The sequence below is a fragment of the Anguilla anguilla genome, chromosome 12 (genome assembly GCF_013347855.1).
Source record: "Anguilla anguilla isolate fAngAng1 chromosome 12, fAngAng1.pri, whole genome shotgun sequence".
NCBI lineage: Eukaryota > Metazoa > Chordata > Actinopteri > Anguilliformes > Anguillidae > Anguilla > Anguilla anguilla.
Window position 1 is genome coordinate 41950397 of NC_049212.1, and position 18217 is coordinate 41968613.

Genomic DNA, 18217 nt, shown 5'->3' on the forward strand with positions numbered 1-18217 from the left:
CTGGACGACCGAAAACTGGTGCACATGGAATGTTCCACTTTAAAACGGAAGGGTTTATTTATTTTATTTTATTTGCAAATATGTTGGAATTTATTAACTTCTGTGTATTGTTCACCCCATAAAATATATATTATTTAAGGTATAAATATAGTAACTTATCAATTGCATAAGTTTAAATGTATTATACATTTTTATTTAACGGATCATTTCTGTTCCACTAGTGGTAGTTTCCATTCGGGGGTCGGAGTTCATAAATCCGGAGTGTGCGCCTTGAAGTTGCCGGGTTTTTAAATTGTGGGAAAGGTGTGATAACAGTTTTTAGAGTTTAAAAATGTCATCAGGTAAGCTTCTGCGTTATTAACAATTCGTGGCTTTGTTCGTTTACGTTGTATAACGTTACATTGGGGCGATTAAAATGCACATTTGGCGAGTCCCTTGACAATCGGAAGGATCACCTGGCTTACTGGTTAGCTAGCTAGCGTTAGCAAGCTAGACTGTAGAATGGTAGCTAACTTAGCAAATGTATTAGCTTCAAATTAAACGATCCATGATCAGTAAAACAATTTGCCAAAATCAATGGTGTACTTTGCGTTTAATAGTTAATTCGTAAGTAAGTGTAGTTGTAAATATGTTTGTGGGTAATTAAGACGCCATTTTTTTTGTTACAGCGTGGTCTGGCTAGGCCCGTATTCTCTGGTATCGTTAGCCACATGCCGCTTGATTTTTGAATTCAGTGGCCCCTTTGTTTCGCCTCTTCCGAAGCCACTGATCGTAGCTAAACTAGTGTTCCGTTACCGAAATCTCCTGAGTGGTTCTTTAGGAAATCTGTACTTGCGCCGTCTTATTAGCAGCGTATGCGAACTTCCTATATTTGTATAGCTAGCAAGTTAAGGGCGGGCAATTCGTGTTTTCCCTGCGTTTGACGAGTGTTCTCCGGCGTGTTTCTTATTGTTGGTTCTCTGCTTTCCCCTTGTCCAGATTCCGGCTACGGGCAGCCCGGCGCGGCACAACCAAGGTGCGTAACGTATGATGTTTCGCCAGCTGTCTTTGTGTTTATGTAGTAACGTTAACTATGATATATATTTATATTGTCACTTTTAGGTTACTTTCGGTTTGATCTCAATAAGCTGTAGGCCGATTGTAATGGCACGGTCAAACTCAATGAATGGATAGCGTGCACTGTGCCTAACGAAGTAAACCAAGGCTGTATATCCGTGTTAACATTTCATAAGGTTCTGCATTTAATTAACGATTACACTGAAAGGCGAAATGCCCGCGCAGCCGCCCGGAACGTGAATGTTTGTTCTCATGTATACTGGTTTACAGTCAAGCTGCCTGTTCCAGTTGATTTGGTTTGGGTGTAGGCGCCCGTCGCTAGGTGTTTTGAACTTCAGTAAAATGTTTTTTTTGGTTTAAATCCAACGCAGCTACGGAAGTTACGGAGCTCCACCGCCCCAGGCCTACCAACAGAGCGCTCAGGTATGAATTGTTTAACTTAATAGCTCTCTAAGGAATCTCTCTGGCGTTTGTTTTGCTTTCACATTTGCATAATGGCGCAGTCAAACGGTGACGCATTGAATGATTGTATGTAGCACCTTAGGCTTGAAACGTAATACTTAAAATAAATGCATGTGAAAATTAAACGAACTAAATTAGTTTCCACTGTTGTGGTGCAGTAATAGTAACGTTCTTGAGCAGAAATTAGTTGTGTGTTTGCTTTGATCTTGTTTAACGCACATGTGCAATGGAGTTGTCAGTAAAATACATCTTAAAACTGCAAGGTAATGCAAACAGATATTTGCCACTTTGAATATCATCTTTGACTTTGAATGCATGTATTTGTTGGGCTGAAGGGATTTGATCTAAATGCCTAATTCATTGATTGCAGGGCTATGGCCAGGGGAGTGATGGGGCGTCGTATGGAGGCTACAGACAGTCAGGTACGCTTGCATTTGCAGCAAACCGGTCCCCTCTCTCTCGCATTCAAAGGGAGTGTGAAGACTCACCTCTTCAGACTCCATCTTTGTTCCTCTCCCCTGCTCGCCCCTTACACACCGGTCTTATACTAGTTCAGGCTTTGTTTGTTTGTTTTATTGCTTTTAGGTCTTGTTTTTATGGTTTTAGGTTATATTTTTTTCTTTTGAGGGTTTGTTATGGGTATAGGCAGGGTTTGTAATGTGGTTCTTGGTTAGCGTAGCTAAATGTGCGCTTCATATTTTGGTTGATGTTGCATCAGTGCTCTTGGAATGCCAGGTCAGCAAGGTGTGTACCTTAGTGCCACACCCACCTGTAGCCAGGTGTGGCACTACTGCCCACGAATCCCTTAGGGTCTGCTACACCGCTCTGATTTAAGGCGTCTGCCAGGTTAATGTGGTGTAGCGATGAGTGTCGCCCCCTGGTGGTTAAGTCATCTGACGGGTTAATGTTGTGTAATGATGAGTGTCTCCCCCTGGTGGCAGAGGGATACGGGCAGACGGCTCAGACCTACCCTGGGTACGGGCAGCAGCCAGCTCAGCCCCCAGCTGGGTACGGGCAGCAGCAGGCTCAGCCCCCAGCTGGGTACGGGCAGGGGCAGCAGCAGTCCCAAACCCAGCCAGGGTACGGCCAGCAGCCAGCTCAGCCCCAGCAGGGGTACGACCCGTACGGACCACCGAGCACAGAGTCCACTGGCGGGTGAGTCCCCCCCGTCGCACCCCCCCCCCCCCCCCCGCCCCCCCCTACACACACGCACGCACGCACGCACACACTCATATACGCACTCACTCACTCACTCACTCACACACACACACACTCATATACGCACGCACCCACCCACACACGCGCGCACGCACACATACCCACACCCACGCACGCACGCACGCACACACTCATACATACACACACTCCTGTAGACAGTCCCAGGTCCTATGGCGCTGCTTGAAATTAGACATGTGGAATTTGAACACTAACCAATGTGTACATAATGAATTAGGGCTGCAAGGTAACAAACCACAATTTTCTAAGCAAAGTAATAACCTGGGGCGTACGGACTGGGCCCTTACAGCCTGGGCCCTTACGGACTGGGCCCTTACAGCCTGGGCCCTTACGGACTGGGGCCTTACAGCCTGGGCCCTTACGGACTGGGGCCTTACAGCCTGGGCCCTTACAGCCTGGGCCTTACGGACTGGGGCCTTACAGCCTGGGGCCTTACAGCCTGGGCCCTTACAGCCTGGGCCCTTACAGCCTGGGCCCTTACAGCCTGGGCCCTTACAGCCTGGGCCCTTACAGCCTGGGCCTTACGGACTGGGGCCTTACAGCCTGGGGCCTTACAGCCTGGGCCCTTACAGCCTGGGCCCTTACAGCCTGGGCCCTTACAGCCTGGGCCCTTACAGCCTGGGCCCTTACAGCCTGGGCCCTTACAGCCTGGGGCCTTACAGACTGGGGCCTTACAGACTGGGGCCTTACAGCCTGGGCCTTACGGACTGGGCCCTTACAGCCTGGGCCCTTACAGCCTGGGCCCTTACAGCCTGGGCCCTTACAGCCTGGGCCCTTACAGCCTGGGGCCTTACAGACTGGGGCCTTACAGCCTATCTCTGCTTCATTTGATCATGCCTGATGCAGAAGTAAACAGCCAAATGCCAGAGACCATGTGAAATGCCTCCGGAGGAAAAACAACACTTATAGCTATTGGGTGTTCAGACAGCCAATCAGCAGCAAGGTCTTTCAGCTTCCATGTGATTTTAAAAAACAAATCACATGATCACACAGCTCTGTCCTTGCTGATGATTGGTGGTCTTAGCCCCCCTAGATATCAGTAATGAGATTGTTGGTTGTTTACTTCTGCATTAAGTATGATTAAAGAGGAGGGAAAAAACAGATGAAAGATCATCTGTACCCCATGGCGAAGGTTACTCTCATGCTTAAAAAAACTGCCATTCAAGATCACGTGCAGGCTTATCACCGATCTGGCATATTAAATGCCGTCTGATTATCCACTACGGGAAATAACGGAAGCGTGGCTGTACAGTGTGAGATGCAGGTGTAAACATGCTGTTAGCCTCCTGACTGTTAGAAATCAGTGTGGCTGGGAATGGGTGATTGACAGAAGGTCTGTTTCGGTGTTTTGAAGGTACGGGGACAAGTCCTCCTCCTCCTCCTCCTCCTCCTACGGACAGCAGGGATCCTACGGCCAGCCCCGCGGGGGTTATGGGAGACGGACCGACGGTAAGACGCTTCCTGTCGTCTGCATGAACGCTTCTTTCTACCGCAGTTTGCATTCAGCTGCCATCTCCTTTCCCTGCAGCAGTAGCGTTCGTCTAGAGCTGCAGGGGATTCTGGGTTCTGTTTCTCAGCACCTGATTGTGGACCCCCTGTACATGCTGGGGTTTTTCCCCTCATAATATAGTGGAGTTCAGAGAGGCGTGTTGGCATGAGCATGTCCTGTACAGACTGTGGAACGTCAGCAGATCTACCTATTAGATGTTCCTGAAGTAATTTGTCTTTAAAAGTGTAAATCATTCTACAGAAGACTAATTCAGACCAGTTAACGCTCTTTGAGATTTAGGGGCTGCATGTATAGCTAACGGAACACAACATGCATGCCGCGTCCCCTGGCACAAAGTTTGAAGACTATGATTATGGGTATGATGGCGGGTAGTGTCTCAGTGCTGGTTTCCTGTGTTCCCAGGGGATTGTGGGTATGAGGTATGGCGGGTAGTGTCTCAGTGCTGGTTTCCTGTGCTCCCAGGGGATTGTGGGTATGATGGTAGGAGGTATGGCGGGTAGTGTCTCAGTGCTGGTTTCCTGTGTTCCCAGGGGATTGTGGGTATGATGGTAGGAGGTATGGTGGGTAGTGTCTCAGTGCTGGTTTCCTGTGCTCCCAGGGGATTGTGGGTATGATGGTAGGAGGTATGGCGGGTAGTGTCTCAGTGCTGGTTTCCTGTGTTCCCAGGGGATTATGGGAGTGACGGCAGGAGGCCCAGCGGAGAGGATGGCGGCTGGGACAGGTCTGAAGGGTTCAGAGGTAGAGGGCGTGGCGGTTACGACCGGGACGGAAGTGGCGGAGCCGGTGTGGGGTGAGTCACTAAACCCTCTCGGCCTGCCAGGTACTCACTCTCACTAATCCCTGCGGCGGATCGTCACGGTAACGCGTCGCCCGCACCTCCATCTTCACAAGCGCAACCTTCCAATCTGTGTTAGTACCCATGCATGCCCTCCATACCCCTGCCCCAATGCCCTCTATACACCTGCCCCAATGCCCCCATACACCTGCCCCAATGCCCTCCATACCCCTGCCCCAATTCCCCAATACCCCCATACTCCTGCCCCAATGCCCTCCATACCCCTGCCCCAATGCCCTAATGCCCCCATACTCCTGCCCCAATGCCCTCCATACGCCTGCCCCAGTGCCCTCCATACGCCTGCCCCAATGCCCTCCATATGCCTGCCCCAATGCCCTAATGCCCCCATACTCCTGCCCCAATGCCCTCCATACGCCTGCCCCAATGCCCTCCATACACCTCCCCCAATGCCCTCCATATGCCTGCCCTAATGCCCTAATGCCCCCATACTCCTGCCCCAATGCCCTAATGCCCTCTATACACCTGCCCCAGTGCCCTCCATACACCTGCCCCAATGCCTCCATTACACCTGCCCCAGTGCCCCCATTCTGAATGACATCCTTACTGTGGTGTGCAAATGGGCTTTGTGCCTTTCTGTGTATCACCAATGACAGCTCTTACCTGAATGAAGAAGGGCTCTTTTTTAGCATCCCGTTTGAAACATTTTGGTGATGACCTAGGAACTGGAGAATGACTACACCAGGGTGCATGTTTGTCTGCATCGAATGCCCTTTGCTTATGTTGTCATTTGTAAGGTGTATAGTGTAATGTCCCTGGACTCAAATGTTTGTCCCAAATCTCCTCTGGTGGGCTGCTGAGCCTGAACTTTCAGGATGGTAGCAGCTTCTGAGTCCCTGGGGTCCACCCCCCCCCCCCCCCCCACCCAAACTCAAACTCCCTCTCCCCTCGCCTTACTCCCAGAATTCTTTGGTGCTCCCTGGGTCTCCAGAGGTCTTGGGTTAAACTGTTTCAGTACGCAACTGTGGTGTTGTATTCCACGTGAAGGGAATTACATGCTCTTAGCTGGACATAACCTGGTTAATCCACCAAAGCCCGTACGCCCTAGGAACAATGGTTCTGCTGGAACTTCCTGTTTCGGTTCATTGTCACAGACCGGTTTAGAGCTTGGCCGCCAGTCTGTGTGACCGTACGTCTGTAGTCAGAACTTTGCAGAGGCACAAACTTTAAAGGTGTGTGAGACCAACAGCCTCACTCGGGTTTGGCCCGGTCTCTGGCGCTGGCTGCACGCTAAATGGTGTGGAGAACCTTCGTCTGTTAAGCTGCTCTGTCCAAAAAATATAAATAAATAAAAATACCTTTTTGGAGAAGGGTTTGTTTTCCACTTTAATACACCCTGACTGCTGCTGACAGGTTAGCATCTTGTTTGGGTGAAACACTACACCACCTTTGCCCTAGTGCGATGGAATAAGTAGCTGAAACGTCATGGCAACCGTCTGGGCTCACTGTAAGGCCCTGTCCCCTGTGAGCTGTCATAGGGGATTCTCATTGGCTCAGAATGGGGAAGGAGGAACCCGTGTCTCTCCAGGGAATGGCCTTGTGGTGGTGATTGGTGAACAGGGACATCTTAAGCACTAGGGCTGGGCGATATACTTGTTTGATAATTATGGAATATTTTTTTTGAGTGCAGTAACTATTGTATCTGTTGCTAACTGATAAGTATTGGTGGATTGCCTTTCTTCCCATATTTTTTCTTTAATTATTCCAGATGTGATTGTAAACATCCAAACTTGAGGCACCGTGAAATGTTTACAGAGGAAAATCACCAGTGATGTCTATTGGACGTTAACACAGCCAATTGCCAGCCTTGTAACTTCCAACACATCACATGATTGCATGGAACCTTGCTGCTGATTGGCTGTCTTAACACCCAATAGATATCAGTGGTGTTTTTTTTTTCTTTTCTTTTTTCTTTTCTGTGACCATTTCACGTTGCCTCCGAAGTTCGGATGTTACGAGCACATCAGGCATAATTACGGAAATAAAGCCAATAGACCACATGGTTGTTGCACTCTAAAAGCGCTATATAAAAAAAATAAACTCAGTCCATTTACCACTCAAAAAAATATGCAGTAATTATGTAGCTGGTATACTGTCGTCCCCCCCCCCCCCCATGCACACCATTTTTTAGTGTCCAACTGTTTGTGCTTTTTAAATGCTATTTCCGTGTCCAAACAACCAAGCTTGTTTCCATGACGCCCTATGAGTAAGCGTTTAATTGGTTCGTAGAGGCTGAAGCTTTCCGTGGTGAAGCGGGCCTGCAGCGGTTTCAGACGCTACCTTATCTTGCATGCAGTCCTGTTTCTGTGCTTCCTCTTAACTTGGTTTACGTTTTATACCCCAGGTTTCAGACTGAATGAGGTTAGACTCGGCTATCGGAGCTAAAACGAGCATCCGAAACGGAAGGGGAGCATAGTGTCACACGCGGTGGCCCTGTTTCACGCGGTTGTGTTTAAACGGTGTGGTATGAAAATGAGCTGCTCTCTGGTGGTCAGTGACCATGGGGGGGTGCACTTTAAACGCCCCCTAACTGCATCTGAAGGTGAAGAACATCCCAGCTACCTCACCCCCCTCCCCCCCTCCCCCACCTCAGGTGTCACATTTCTGTAAAGATTGACCCCCTTTCCTTTGCGGGGGGAGGGGGGAGGGCGGGGTGAAGGTGTGCGTGGCGAGCGTTCCCCGGTCGGGGCAGTGGGGGGCGCTGTGTGTGACTCAGGACGCCCGTCATTTCTCCAATGTTTCCTCTCTGCAGAGGTGGTGACCGTGGTGGCTTCAAAAATTTCGGTGGTAAGTGATGAGCATCAGAAACGTTTCTGTGGAAAAACAAAAAATCTGTATTAGCAAAGAGACAAATAAGTACATTAAAAAAAAAAAATGTGAAAAAACATGCAGAAAAGTATCTTAAGCCACTGTGTCCCCCGACTCTTATCCAGAGCTACTCCACCTGTAGTCCCAGGACTTTCCTCCTTGTGTAATAACCCTGCATCCCCCCTCCTCCTCTTAATTGCCTCCAAAGACACGCGTTGGTAAAGTGTGAGTTTGCTCGTAATGCTACTGTAGGTGCTGTAGCAGGAGAAGCCTCTCGCTGGGCTGCAGGAAGGCCTCGTGGAGCAGGGAAAAAATATTTGGTTTTTTATTTTTCTTTTCACTGCCACTGTGATTGAGCTGCTGTTGCGAGGTTTCCTAAAAGCTGCAACTGTTTGCAAAAAAAAAAAAGCTGGTTTTAAAAAGGCCTTAAAGTACTGCTGAAGCGCTAAGTATTAAAACAAACGACGATGGGGAGAAAAGGCTGTGGTTAGCATGTGTGGAGCTGTAAGATCTGTGTTCAGTGGCGTGTTATGTGGTGTGTTAAGTAGCGTGTTTAGTAGCGTGCTCAGTAGCGTGTTGGGTGCTTAACGTGTTCTCTTCTTCCCTGTCTTTTCTTCCAGGCCCCAGAGATTATGGGCAAAGAAATGATTCAGGTGAGCCGTCCGCTCCTCGAACCCGCCTCCCGCTCACACACCTCCCGTTTCAGGCTGAAATGGAAGACTCCTGCGCTTCACTGTTTTTAGATTAGCCACTTTCTGCGTTCGGTGTCTCTGTTCTGGACGCTAGCACACAGTGGCACTGCTGCTCACTGCAAGCCTGTAACATGGTGCTTATGGGAGTTAACCCTGTTTGCCCGTAGCCATGCGTATTTGAACTCTGCTAGTCACCTATAGAAAGAATGTCTTCGCCACTGAGGCTCAAAGTGCCCGAGATGAACTGAGTGTCTGGAATGGAGCTTTATAGCTTTAGGATGATGGGCACTATTGCACATGTAGAGCATAACCTGCTGTGGTCTTTAAATGGAAGCCTGAACGTGACCTTTGTACCCTTTAACCTCTGAAACCACTGCAGTGACGGTGCTTCACTGTCTCCCTGGTAACGGCATGTTTGTAACGAGCTGCAGAAAAATGATTGGCTGATTTGGTTTGGGCTCGTTTGATTTGTGAGTGAGTTGATGGATGATCTGATGGATGAGTAATGGATGGATTGATGGATCTGATGATGGGTAAACAGATGGATGGATCTGTTGGATGAGTAAACGGATGGATGGATCTGATGGATGGGTAGATTGATGGATGGATGGATCAGATGATGGGTAAATGGATGGATGGGTAAACTGATGGATGAATAAACGGACGGATGAATGGATGGATGAGTAACGGATGAATGGATGGATCTGATGGATGAGTAACGGATGGATGGATGGATCTGATGGATGAGTAACGGATGGATAGATGGATCTGACGGACGAGTAACGGATGGATGGATGGATCTGACGGACGAGTAACGGATTGATAGCTCATCTCTCTGCGCTCTTTGTCTGCAGGAGGCGATCAGGACAACTCGGACAACAACACCATCTTCGTGCAGGGGCTCGCGGAGGACGCCAACGCACAGGAAGTGGGCGACTACTTCAAGCAGATCGGCGTGATTAAGGCAAGCGTGGCCCCGCCCCCTCGCAGTCCGCCGCGGTTGCCACGGCGCCCCTTTACCGCCGCCGGTCTCTGAATCCTCCATTTTGTGCCGCACAGTTGAACAAGAAGACGGGCATGCCCATGATCAACCTGTACACCGACAAAGCCACGGGCCGGCCCAAGGGGGAGGCCACCGTCTCCTTCGACGACCCCCCCTCCGCCAAAGCCGCCATAGACTGGTTCGACGGTAAGGACGGGTCCCTACTGAGCGCCGGTTCCACCACATCGTGCACATGTCCCTGCAAGAATTGGTTATGATTCTTTATTTTATTTATTTTTTTAACAGGAAAGGAATTTAAGGGGAAACCCATCAAGGTGTCCTTCGCCACCCGGAGGGCGGAGTTCACGCAGAGGGGCGGCGGCAGCAGCGGTGGCGGCGGCAGAGGTCGTGGAGGTACACCTTTTGGGTTTTTTTTTTTTGTTCCGTGGGGTGGAGGGGCATGTTTGACACAGTAACAGTCTCACACACGCACTGAGCCTCTCCTAGTGTCCTGTACTTCCTTACCAACAGTGTTGCTGTGGAATCTAGTTTTGCATTGACTTGAAAAATAGGTAATTGTTGTAGTGAATACATTTTTCCAAACCTTTCCAAATGGCATTGCTTATTGGGGAAAGCCAAATGTCCTGTGGCGATTTCTAACGGCTGGCTCAGTTGAATTTGCTCTGGTCCCTAAACTGTCTTGAGTAGGCTTGCAGATCTGGGGTCAGGTGACCCTGTCCATGTCCTGACCTGATGCATTATGGGCCGAACAGGCCTAACTGACACCGGGTCAGTTCTCCTGTGGCAGCAGGCTGTGTGACTGCAGGCTCTGATCCCGGTCTCCGTTTCCCAGGTTACAGAGGTGGGCGTGGTGGTTTTGGTGGGGGTGGAGGCCCTACGTTTGACGTGAAGGGAGGAGACTGGCCCTGTCCTAACAGGTAAAGGTGCTCACCTGTGCTGAATTTTACACGGGCCAGTCCTGGATCCCACCATGTTTGTCTTCCTCTGGGTGGCGTGTTGAGCTCCGTATCAGTATAATTGTGCGGTTACTAAAACTTCACCACAGTGACGATTTAAACTGAAGTTGTGTCTTATAGCTCCAGTCACTTGCAGGTGGTGTGTAACGCATTCGAAAATGTCTTTGTTTTTGATCTTGTTCTGTATTTCTGAGTTCGGTGAGCTGACCAGCATGTGGTGTGGTTAAGCGGTCTCTGTGTCCCTGATACTCTGCTGGTAGTTTGTTAATTTGTGGCCGTTTTCCCTGCAGCTCCTGTGGAAACATGAACTTCGCCCGACGGTACGAGTGTAACAAATGCGGAGCACCGAAACCGTCGGACGGGTTTGGAGGTACGCTAACCGCCGTAGGCTAACGCGTTCGACTGTTCTCTCACATCCTGAGGCTCAGTTCCTGCTGATCTATCAGGCTAACCGCTGTAGGCTAACGCGTTCGACTGTTCTCTCACATCCTGAGGCTCAGTTCCTGGTGATCTATCAGGCTAACCGCTGTAGGCTAACGCGTTCGACTGTTCTCACACATCCTGAGGCTCAGTTCCTGCTGATCTATCAGGCTAACCGCTGTAGGCTAACGCGTTCGACTGTTCTCACACATCCTGAGGCTCAGTTCCTGCTGATCTATCAGGCTAACCGCTGTAGGCTAACGCGTTCGACTGTTCTCACACATCCTGAGGCTCAGTTCCTGCTGATCTATCAGGCTAACCGCTGTAGGCTAACGCGTTTGACTGTTCTCACACATCCTGAGGCTCAGTTCCTGCTGATCTATCAGGCTAACCGCTGTAGGCTAACGCGTTCGACTGTTCTCACACATCCTGAGGCTCAGTTCCTGCTGATCTATCAGGCTAACCGCTGTAGGCTACGCGTTCGACTGTTCTCACACATCCTGAGGCTCAGTTCCTGCTGATCTATCAGGCTAACCGCTGTAGGCTAACGCGTTCGACTGTTCTCACACATCCTGAGGCTCAGTTCCTGCTGATCTATCAGGCTAACCGCTGTAGGCTAACGCGTTCGACTGTTCTCACACATCCTGAGGCTCAGTTCCTGCTGATCTATCAGGCTAACCGCTGTAGGCTAACGCGTTCGACTGTTCTCACACATCCTGAGGCTCAGTTCCTGCTGATCTATCAGGCTAACCGCTGTAGGCTAACGCGTTCGACTGTTCTCACACATCCTGAGGCTCAGTTCCTGCTGATCTATCAGGCTAACCGCTGTAGGCTAACGCGTTTGACTGTTCTCACACATCCTGAGGCTCAGTTCCTGCTGATCTATCAGGCTAACCGCTGTAGGCTAACGCGTTAGACTGTTCTCACACATCCTGAGGCTCAGTTCCTGCTGATCTATCAGGCTAACCGCTGTAGGCTAACGCGTTCGACTGTTCTCACACATCCTGAGGCTCAGTTCCTGCTGATCTATCAGGCTAACCGCTGTAGGCTAACGCGTTCGACTGTTCTCACATCCTGAGGCTCAGTTCCTGCTGATCTATCAGGCTAACCGCTGTAGGCTAACGCGTTCGACTGTTCTCACACATCCTGAGGCTCAGTTCCTGCTGATCTATCAGGCTAACCGCTGTAGGCTAACGCGTTTGACTGTTCTCACACATCCTGAGTTCCTGGTGATTTAACCTGCTGATCTATCAGGCGAGGGTTCTGCGGTGCGGCGTGTACCTGTCCGTGCTCTGGGTCAGGTGACTGACGGGTGCAGGCTGAGTGTTTGGGAGCAGCCTCAGTGTGCGGTCTGAGTGTAAACGCGAGTTTGGCTGATTTCTGGCGTGTCTCGCGGTGCACAGATCGTGGTGGGCGTGGCGGGTACGGCGGCGACAGAGGCGGGTTCAGAGGTCGCGGCGGCGGCGGCTTCCGCGGAGGAGACCGCGGAGACCGGGGCGGATACAAGATGGGAGGAAGGTGAGTCACCTGACTGCGCTTAAAGTGGGACCACGAACTGAGACTGCACGGTGGCTGCGGGTTCAACTCCAGTCCTGGAGGGGGCGCTGTGCCTGCAGGTTTAACTCCAGTCCTGGTACTGAAATGCACAGAAAACCAGCTGCTCTGTTTGAAGGGCTCATTTGACCACAAGGGGGTGTTTCTGTTCTTTTTATCTATACTGAAAATGTTCACATGCATGTTTTCTGCGTATTCCTCTTTTATAAGGAGTTATTTATCATTGATGCCAGTTATTGTATGCTCTGTGTATACGGGGGGGGGGGGGGAGTGCAACTCACTATTTTGGGGGAACTCCTTTTGTTAGACTTTAACAAATTTAACCTTGGAATCCTTTGTTATTTGATGTTATTTTTTATACAGAGGGGATCACAGAGAAGACCGGAGAGACAGGCCATACTGAGGGGTAGACTGCTCCTGTTCCGGGGTGGGGTGGGGTGGGTTGAGGGGTAGGGTGGAGGTAGGGTGGGGGGTTTGAGCCATGATTCTGTACCTTTCCTTGTCAGAGCCTCCCTCGTCCCGCTCCTGATGTGTCTAAGGGTGAATGCAGGGGTGCAGCTGCTGTGGAAGAACTTTTGGGTGGGGGAGCGAGTTTGTACTTTTCGTTTTGTTTGTTTTTTTTAATTTCCCTATTGCTAGCAGGACGTGAGAGACTTGTACAATACAGAATTGACAAAATGCACATCATTGTTTTGTAAAATGGAAAAATAAAGTGTTTTACTTCAGTTGGTTCTTCCTGACTGGCGTTCACTTTGTAGTGTTCTAATCTTCACACTTTTTTAAAAGGGATTTATCACTTTCTCTCTTCTGGGAATTCCGTTTCTGAGATATGAGTTTTACTCTGGGTTTGTAGAGCACAGATGGGTCTGAAGCGCTTTTTCAAACCCGTCTGCACACCTGCCCAATTATAACTGTCCAATGGTTTGCTCGGAACTCAGCAGGTAGAACAGTGGCAATTTCTAATTGGACGTCCAGCTCCTTGATTGGGCATGTGCAATCATTCTTATTGGTGGAGATCCTTAAACCCGAACGAGTCGATTTTTGAATTTTCACTTAAAATCCAAACTAGACGGAAAACCTTGAATCACTGCGTATGTGCAGTTTCTTCATCCTCATCACCAGTATGTGTTTTCATGCACCTAAATTTGTGTTAAATCCCGGTTATAAATAGAAACCTGTCCTCAGTCCTGGCCCCGGAGAGCCTTGGCATCCGCCTTGGCATCCGCTTCGTACTCTGCCCTGTTATGATGAGCCTGGCTGATTACACAGTGGACTGGCCTCGGGGTTTTTTCTGTTGAAGCTGCTTTGTTTCAGTGGGGCGGGCGGATTCTAGCTCTCTGGGACCCCCAAGTCAAAATGTAAAGACCAGCTGCAGCGTGTAAAATGGACTGCATTTTATATAGCGCTTTACAATTGATGCCTCTCATTCACCCATTCTCACACACACACACACACACACACACCAACGGAGAAAGGCTGCCATGCAAGGTACCAATCAGCTCGTTGGGAGCAATTAGGGGTTAGGTGTCTTGCTCAGGGACACTTTGACACACCCAGGGTGGGGGATCGAACCGGCAACCCTCCGACTGCTAGACAACCGCTCTTACCTCCTGAGCTATGTCACCTGGGATGACATAGTGTTTAACTGAGTCCCGAGGGCGTGCTGCGTATTATGGTTTTAGACCAACCCGTCCTATGAATGAGTCATTCTGGAGATTCTGGTTGGAGTTCAGGTCAAGCGTGGGATCCAGTGCGCGTTACAGAAATGCGCTCTGCTGCTGCTGTGTTCGCTGCTCATCGCTGCAGCGACCTCACCGATGTCAAGCACCCTGGACTTGGAGTCTGCAGCTGCAGAGGTACGGTAACTATGTTCTGTTCTTGCTATTCTGATACTGTCTTCTCTAGTCGTTTCAAATGCTGATGACTAAAAACAAACCCACAACCGTATCGTCTTCACTGAAACCCTTTCAGTAGATTCTGGGAAGTTGTATGATTTTAACGGGGGGCAACTGACCTTTTATCGTTGGCTGTCATTATTTAAGTGTGTTACTTGAAGGGGCCGCAGCAGTACACCAGGCTATACACCGCGAGCCCAGTCTCCATGAGCAAAGCCTGTTTCGCTTTCCTGAAATGCAGACGGTGTGAGTAGGGTGTAGAGGTCACAGTGCAGACAGTTTGAGAAGGGTGTAGAGGTCACAGTGCAGACGGTTTGAGTAGGGTGTGGAGGTCACAGTACAGATGGTTTGAGTAGGGTGTGGAGGTCACAGTGCAGACGGTGTGAGTAGGGTGTAGAGGTCACAGTGCAGATGGTTTGAGTAGGGTGTAGAGGTCACAGTGCAGACTGAGTAGGGTGTAGAGGTCACAGTGCAGACAGTTTGAGTATGGTGTGGAGGTCACAGTGCAGATGGTTTGAGTAGGGTGTAGAGGTCACAGTGCAGACGGTTTGAGTAGGGTGTGGAGGTCACAGTGCAGATGGTTTGAGTAGGGTGTGGAGGTCACAGTGCAGACGGTGTGAGTAGGGTGTAGAGGTCACAGTGCAGACTGAGTAGGGTGTAGAGGTCACAGTGCAGACGGTTTGAGTAGGGTGTGGAGGTCACAGTGCAGATGGTTTGAGTAGGGTGTAGAGGTCACAGTGCAGACTGAGTAGGGTGTAGAGGTCACAGTGTAGACTGTTTGAGAAGGGTGTAGAGGTCACAGTGCAGATGGTTTGAGTAGGTTGTACAGGTCACAGTGCAGACGGTTTGAGTAGGGTGTGGATGTCACAGTGCAGACTGAGTATGGTGTAGAGGTCACAGTGTAGACTGTTTGCGTGTGGTAGCCCATGCATACACAAGCACGCGTTTAATTATACTCCTCGTAGTGGAGGCTGCGTTGTAAAACTGCACGCTGCTCATTTGGGGGAAGATTTCCTCACAGTGCTGGAATTTACCCATAAGGCAGAAGGACAGACGGACCGCCTCCCCGCTTCAAGTTCGTACCTGACGCTCACCTCCGGTCCTCTGTGTGTGAAACCGGGACTGCTGGCTGGTAAGGACGAGGGCTCCTTAATCTACTGCTAGAAGAGTGTGACGTGACTGTTTCATTAAGAAAACAGAGACAGAAATATGAGACCTTTTTTTTTTTATATAAGACTCTTCATCTGAGGGTGAAAAAGTGTATACATTTCTGATATTAACATGGAAATGCTGATTTATTATTATTATTATTATTTATAATTATTATGTACAATCCAGACTATTTAATGTGTTCCCATGTACTTTCAGTGTAATAAAGGTATCAGGTTGCTTTTAAACGTAACTCTGAAGTCTTTGCCTGCCAGCTCTCTCCCTCCTCCCCCCGGAATGCCCCGTGTGATGTGTTTTCGGTGAGGTGTAAATTCGGCCGTCGCCCACGCTCTGGAGCGCAGTGCTCATGTTCCACTGCCCCGTCACCGAAAAGCAGCCGGGGCGGAGCTCCGTATGTTTCTGACGCGTGGGGGAGAAACTGGCCCCGGAGTTTAACCTCTTTTTTTAATTTTTTTATTTATTTTTTTTTTAAAGATGGAGGATGGCTAAAGAAGGTCATTAATGACTCAGTGAGCACCACCAGCAGGAGCGCTTTACCACTGAACAAACAATGACGTATTTTGACCACAAGAGGGAGCTCTACTTCTGCACCAAAGCAGTAACGTCATTTGACCACCAGATGGTGCTCTAGTACTAAACCAAAGCAGTGACATTAGCTGGCCATCAGAGGGAGCTTTACCACTGAACTAATGCAGTTGCATAATGATCTTGATGTGTATAATTATTAATGGAGCGAATCTGAGGCATTGCATGTATATGGACTGGTGACTTTCTTCTTACATTTAGTTCCTCGGTCTGTTTATGTAACAAAGCTCAGGTTCATCAGATATTGGTGCAATTGATTGATTGACTGATTGATTGTTTTGTACTTTAATGATACGCAAAGAAGAAGCAATTTGTATTGCTGATATTCACATTATGCGTTTTCAGATTTTTAAATTAGTTTCACTTCAATCTTAGAGGGGAAGGACATGATCGGGGGTGAGTTTAATTCTGTCAGTATTTCACTACATAGAGATACTAATACTGAAGCTTCACACTTAATTTATCAATGAGTTTGAGTCTTTATTGTTTTTATTGGTATTACAGGTTTTATGCATTGCATACCACCACTCCCCAGTGGTTAAAATATTCCATGGCACATCCTGCATTTGTAAACCCTGGGTTGCGTGCGTTTCTCTGTACTACTCCGGGGTTGCGGCTTTCCACAAAATTACTGAATAAAATTGAAAACACATCCAATCCTTCTGAGCGCCATGTTTCCTATGTCTTCACAGTAATCTTTTAAAGCTGACGTATGAGATCAGGTTTGAGAAATTAGAGACGTAATGCTGTCTTCTTGTATTGGTCTTCTCCAGTGTAGATATAAAATCACGTGGCTCTATTCGGATTATCAAACATTCTACATTGGCTGTTCAGCACAAGCCCGTGCTTGCTGAAATACCAAAACGGGGAACGTGACAATTCAATTAAAAGCAGTTTCTATCATTTAATTGTGAGGTTTAAGTACTTTAAGAGTGCATTTGCACACCTGCTGAAAGGATAAGTCATGCAGAAGATAGCCATTTTCATTTATTGTAAGTAATGATCATTAATGAGAAGGTTCACCTCGTTTTTTCTGTAAGATTATTGTCAGATAAAAAACGGTTGGCCTGCTTTCAGGAACTGCAATCACTTCGAAACTGGCGCTCTGAACTGAAAACCCTGTTCCCTCTCCAAACTTCAGTGCGTTTTAGCGCGCGCTTCCCAGACGCTGGAGACATTTAAATCCCTCCCGCAACGGTGAGAAGAAGGCTTCTCTGTTGCCGCACATTAGTCAGAGAAGGGTGTGTGAAGGCAATTGTGTGCGGAAGATTAGCTCTATCTCTGAACGAGCAGTATATCGAATACGTAAACTCAGGTTTTACAGCGCGTTTACCCTTGCGCGTTTTAGTTATCGGTGATATATACGCATATTTCCTTTTCCTCTACGTTGTTCGTTCGTCCGGCCGGCGCTATCACATTAGTGCTCACTTCCAGTGTGTCGGCAACGCTCGACTACAATCTCCGAAGCAGACGAACAGCGGAATCGGCGATGAGGATAACCGTAGTCTTGCACGTTTTGTGCATCTGGATGTTTTCGTCCTGTCTGGCGCGAGGGTCCCGGTTTATATACCAGTTTCCCGCGGTGACCGTACAGCACTTCAACTCTGAACAAAGCGCGGGACCCCCGGCCACCGGCGGCGCGCATCGCAGGTAAGTATAGGCACCTGGAACGGTACATTGGTGAAACGTTATAACTGTACTTTGTTTCCGCTTGATTTTATTACGGCCATATTGTGCGCAATCCGCAACAATATGGAAAAAAATTAATGCTGCGGTTTTAACGCGGGCGGCCGGTTTTCATTTGGCTGAAAAGTCCAGGGAGAACCTCCCGCGAGGCGCGCGACTTTGCTTGATCAGCGCCCTTTAGGGGCTGGACGCTGCAGATGAGGCAGTCCTGAGAGAGCTGTTCAGGAGAGGCCAAGTTTCAAGATTCTATAGAAAGTATCACACATGTAAGCATCTATAATATTTAATTGGGCGATGTGTAAAAGACAAGATAGCTACAAGACCTCCCGGT

At 48.9% G+C, this 18217-nt stretch overlaps 2 protein-coding genes across 4 annotated transcripts in view; both read left to right on the forward strand.

Annotated features, from left to right (window-relative positions):
* Nucleotides 1-210: 210 nt before the first annotated feature.
* On the forward strand, nt 211-13282 carry LOC118210265 (TATA-binding protein-associated factor 2N-like). The gene is made up of 16 exons (XM_035386293.1): nt 211-341; nt 979-1015; nt 1428-1479; nt 1889-1940; nt 2460-2673; nt 4109-4203; nt 4931-5054; nt 7870-7904; nt 8546-8578; nt 9472-9581; nt 9677-9806; nt 9906-10013; nt 10453-10537; nt 10867-10946; nt 12400-12514; nt 12914-13282. The coding sequence occupies exons 1-16, from the start codon at nt 332-334 to the stop codon at nt 12951-12953; spliced, it is 1320 nt and encodes a 439-aa protein (XP_035242184.1). The 5' UTR covers nt 211-331; the 3' UTR covers nt 12954-13282.
* A 3763-nt stretch (nt 13283-17045) lies between these two features.
* The window catches only part of LOC118209273 (collagen alpha-1(XXVI) chain-like), a 28218-nt gene continuing 27046 nt past the window's right edge, over nt 17046-18217 (forward strand). For 2 of the 3 annotated variants that reach the window (XM_035384482.1, XM_035384483.1), the window contains exon 1: nt 17047-17850. In XM_035384482.1, the coding sequence (XP_035240373.1) occupies nt 17690-17850 (161 nt within the window). In that variant the 5' untranslated portion in view covers nt 17047-17689. Of the gene's footprint in view, nt 17851-18217 lie in introns of all 3 variants that reach the window. The other variant, XM_035384484.1, reaches the window with a different exon arrangement.

What these genes read in the sequence shown, in the direction of transcription:
- LOC118210265 (XM_035386293.1), top strand. An exon ending in TGGAGGCTACAGACAGTCAG is followed by an intron (nt 1,941 to 2,459) that starts GTACGCTTGCAT and finishes CCCTGGTGGCAG; the next exon opens with AGGGATACGGGCAGACGGCT. An exon ending in TGGCTTCAAAAATTTCGGTG is followed by an intron (nt 7,905 to 8,545) that starts GTAAGTGATGAG and finishes CTTTTCTTCCAG; the next exon opens with GCCCCAGAGATTATGGGCAA.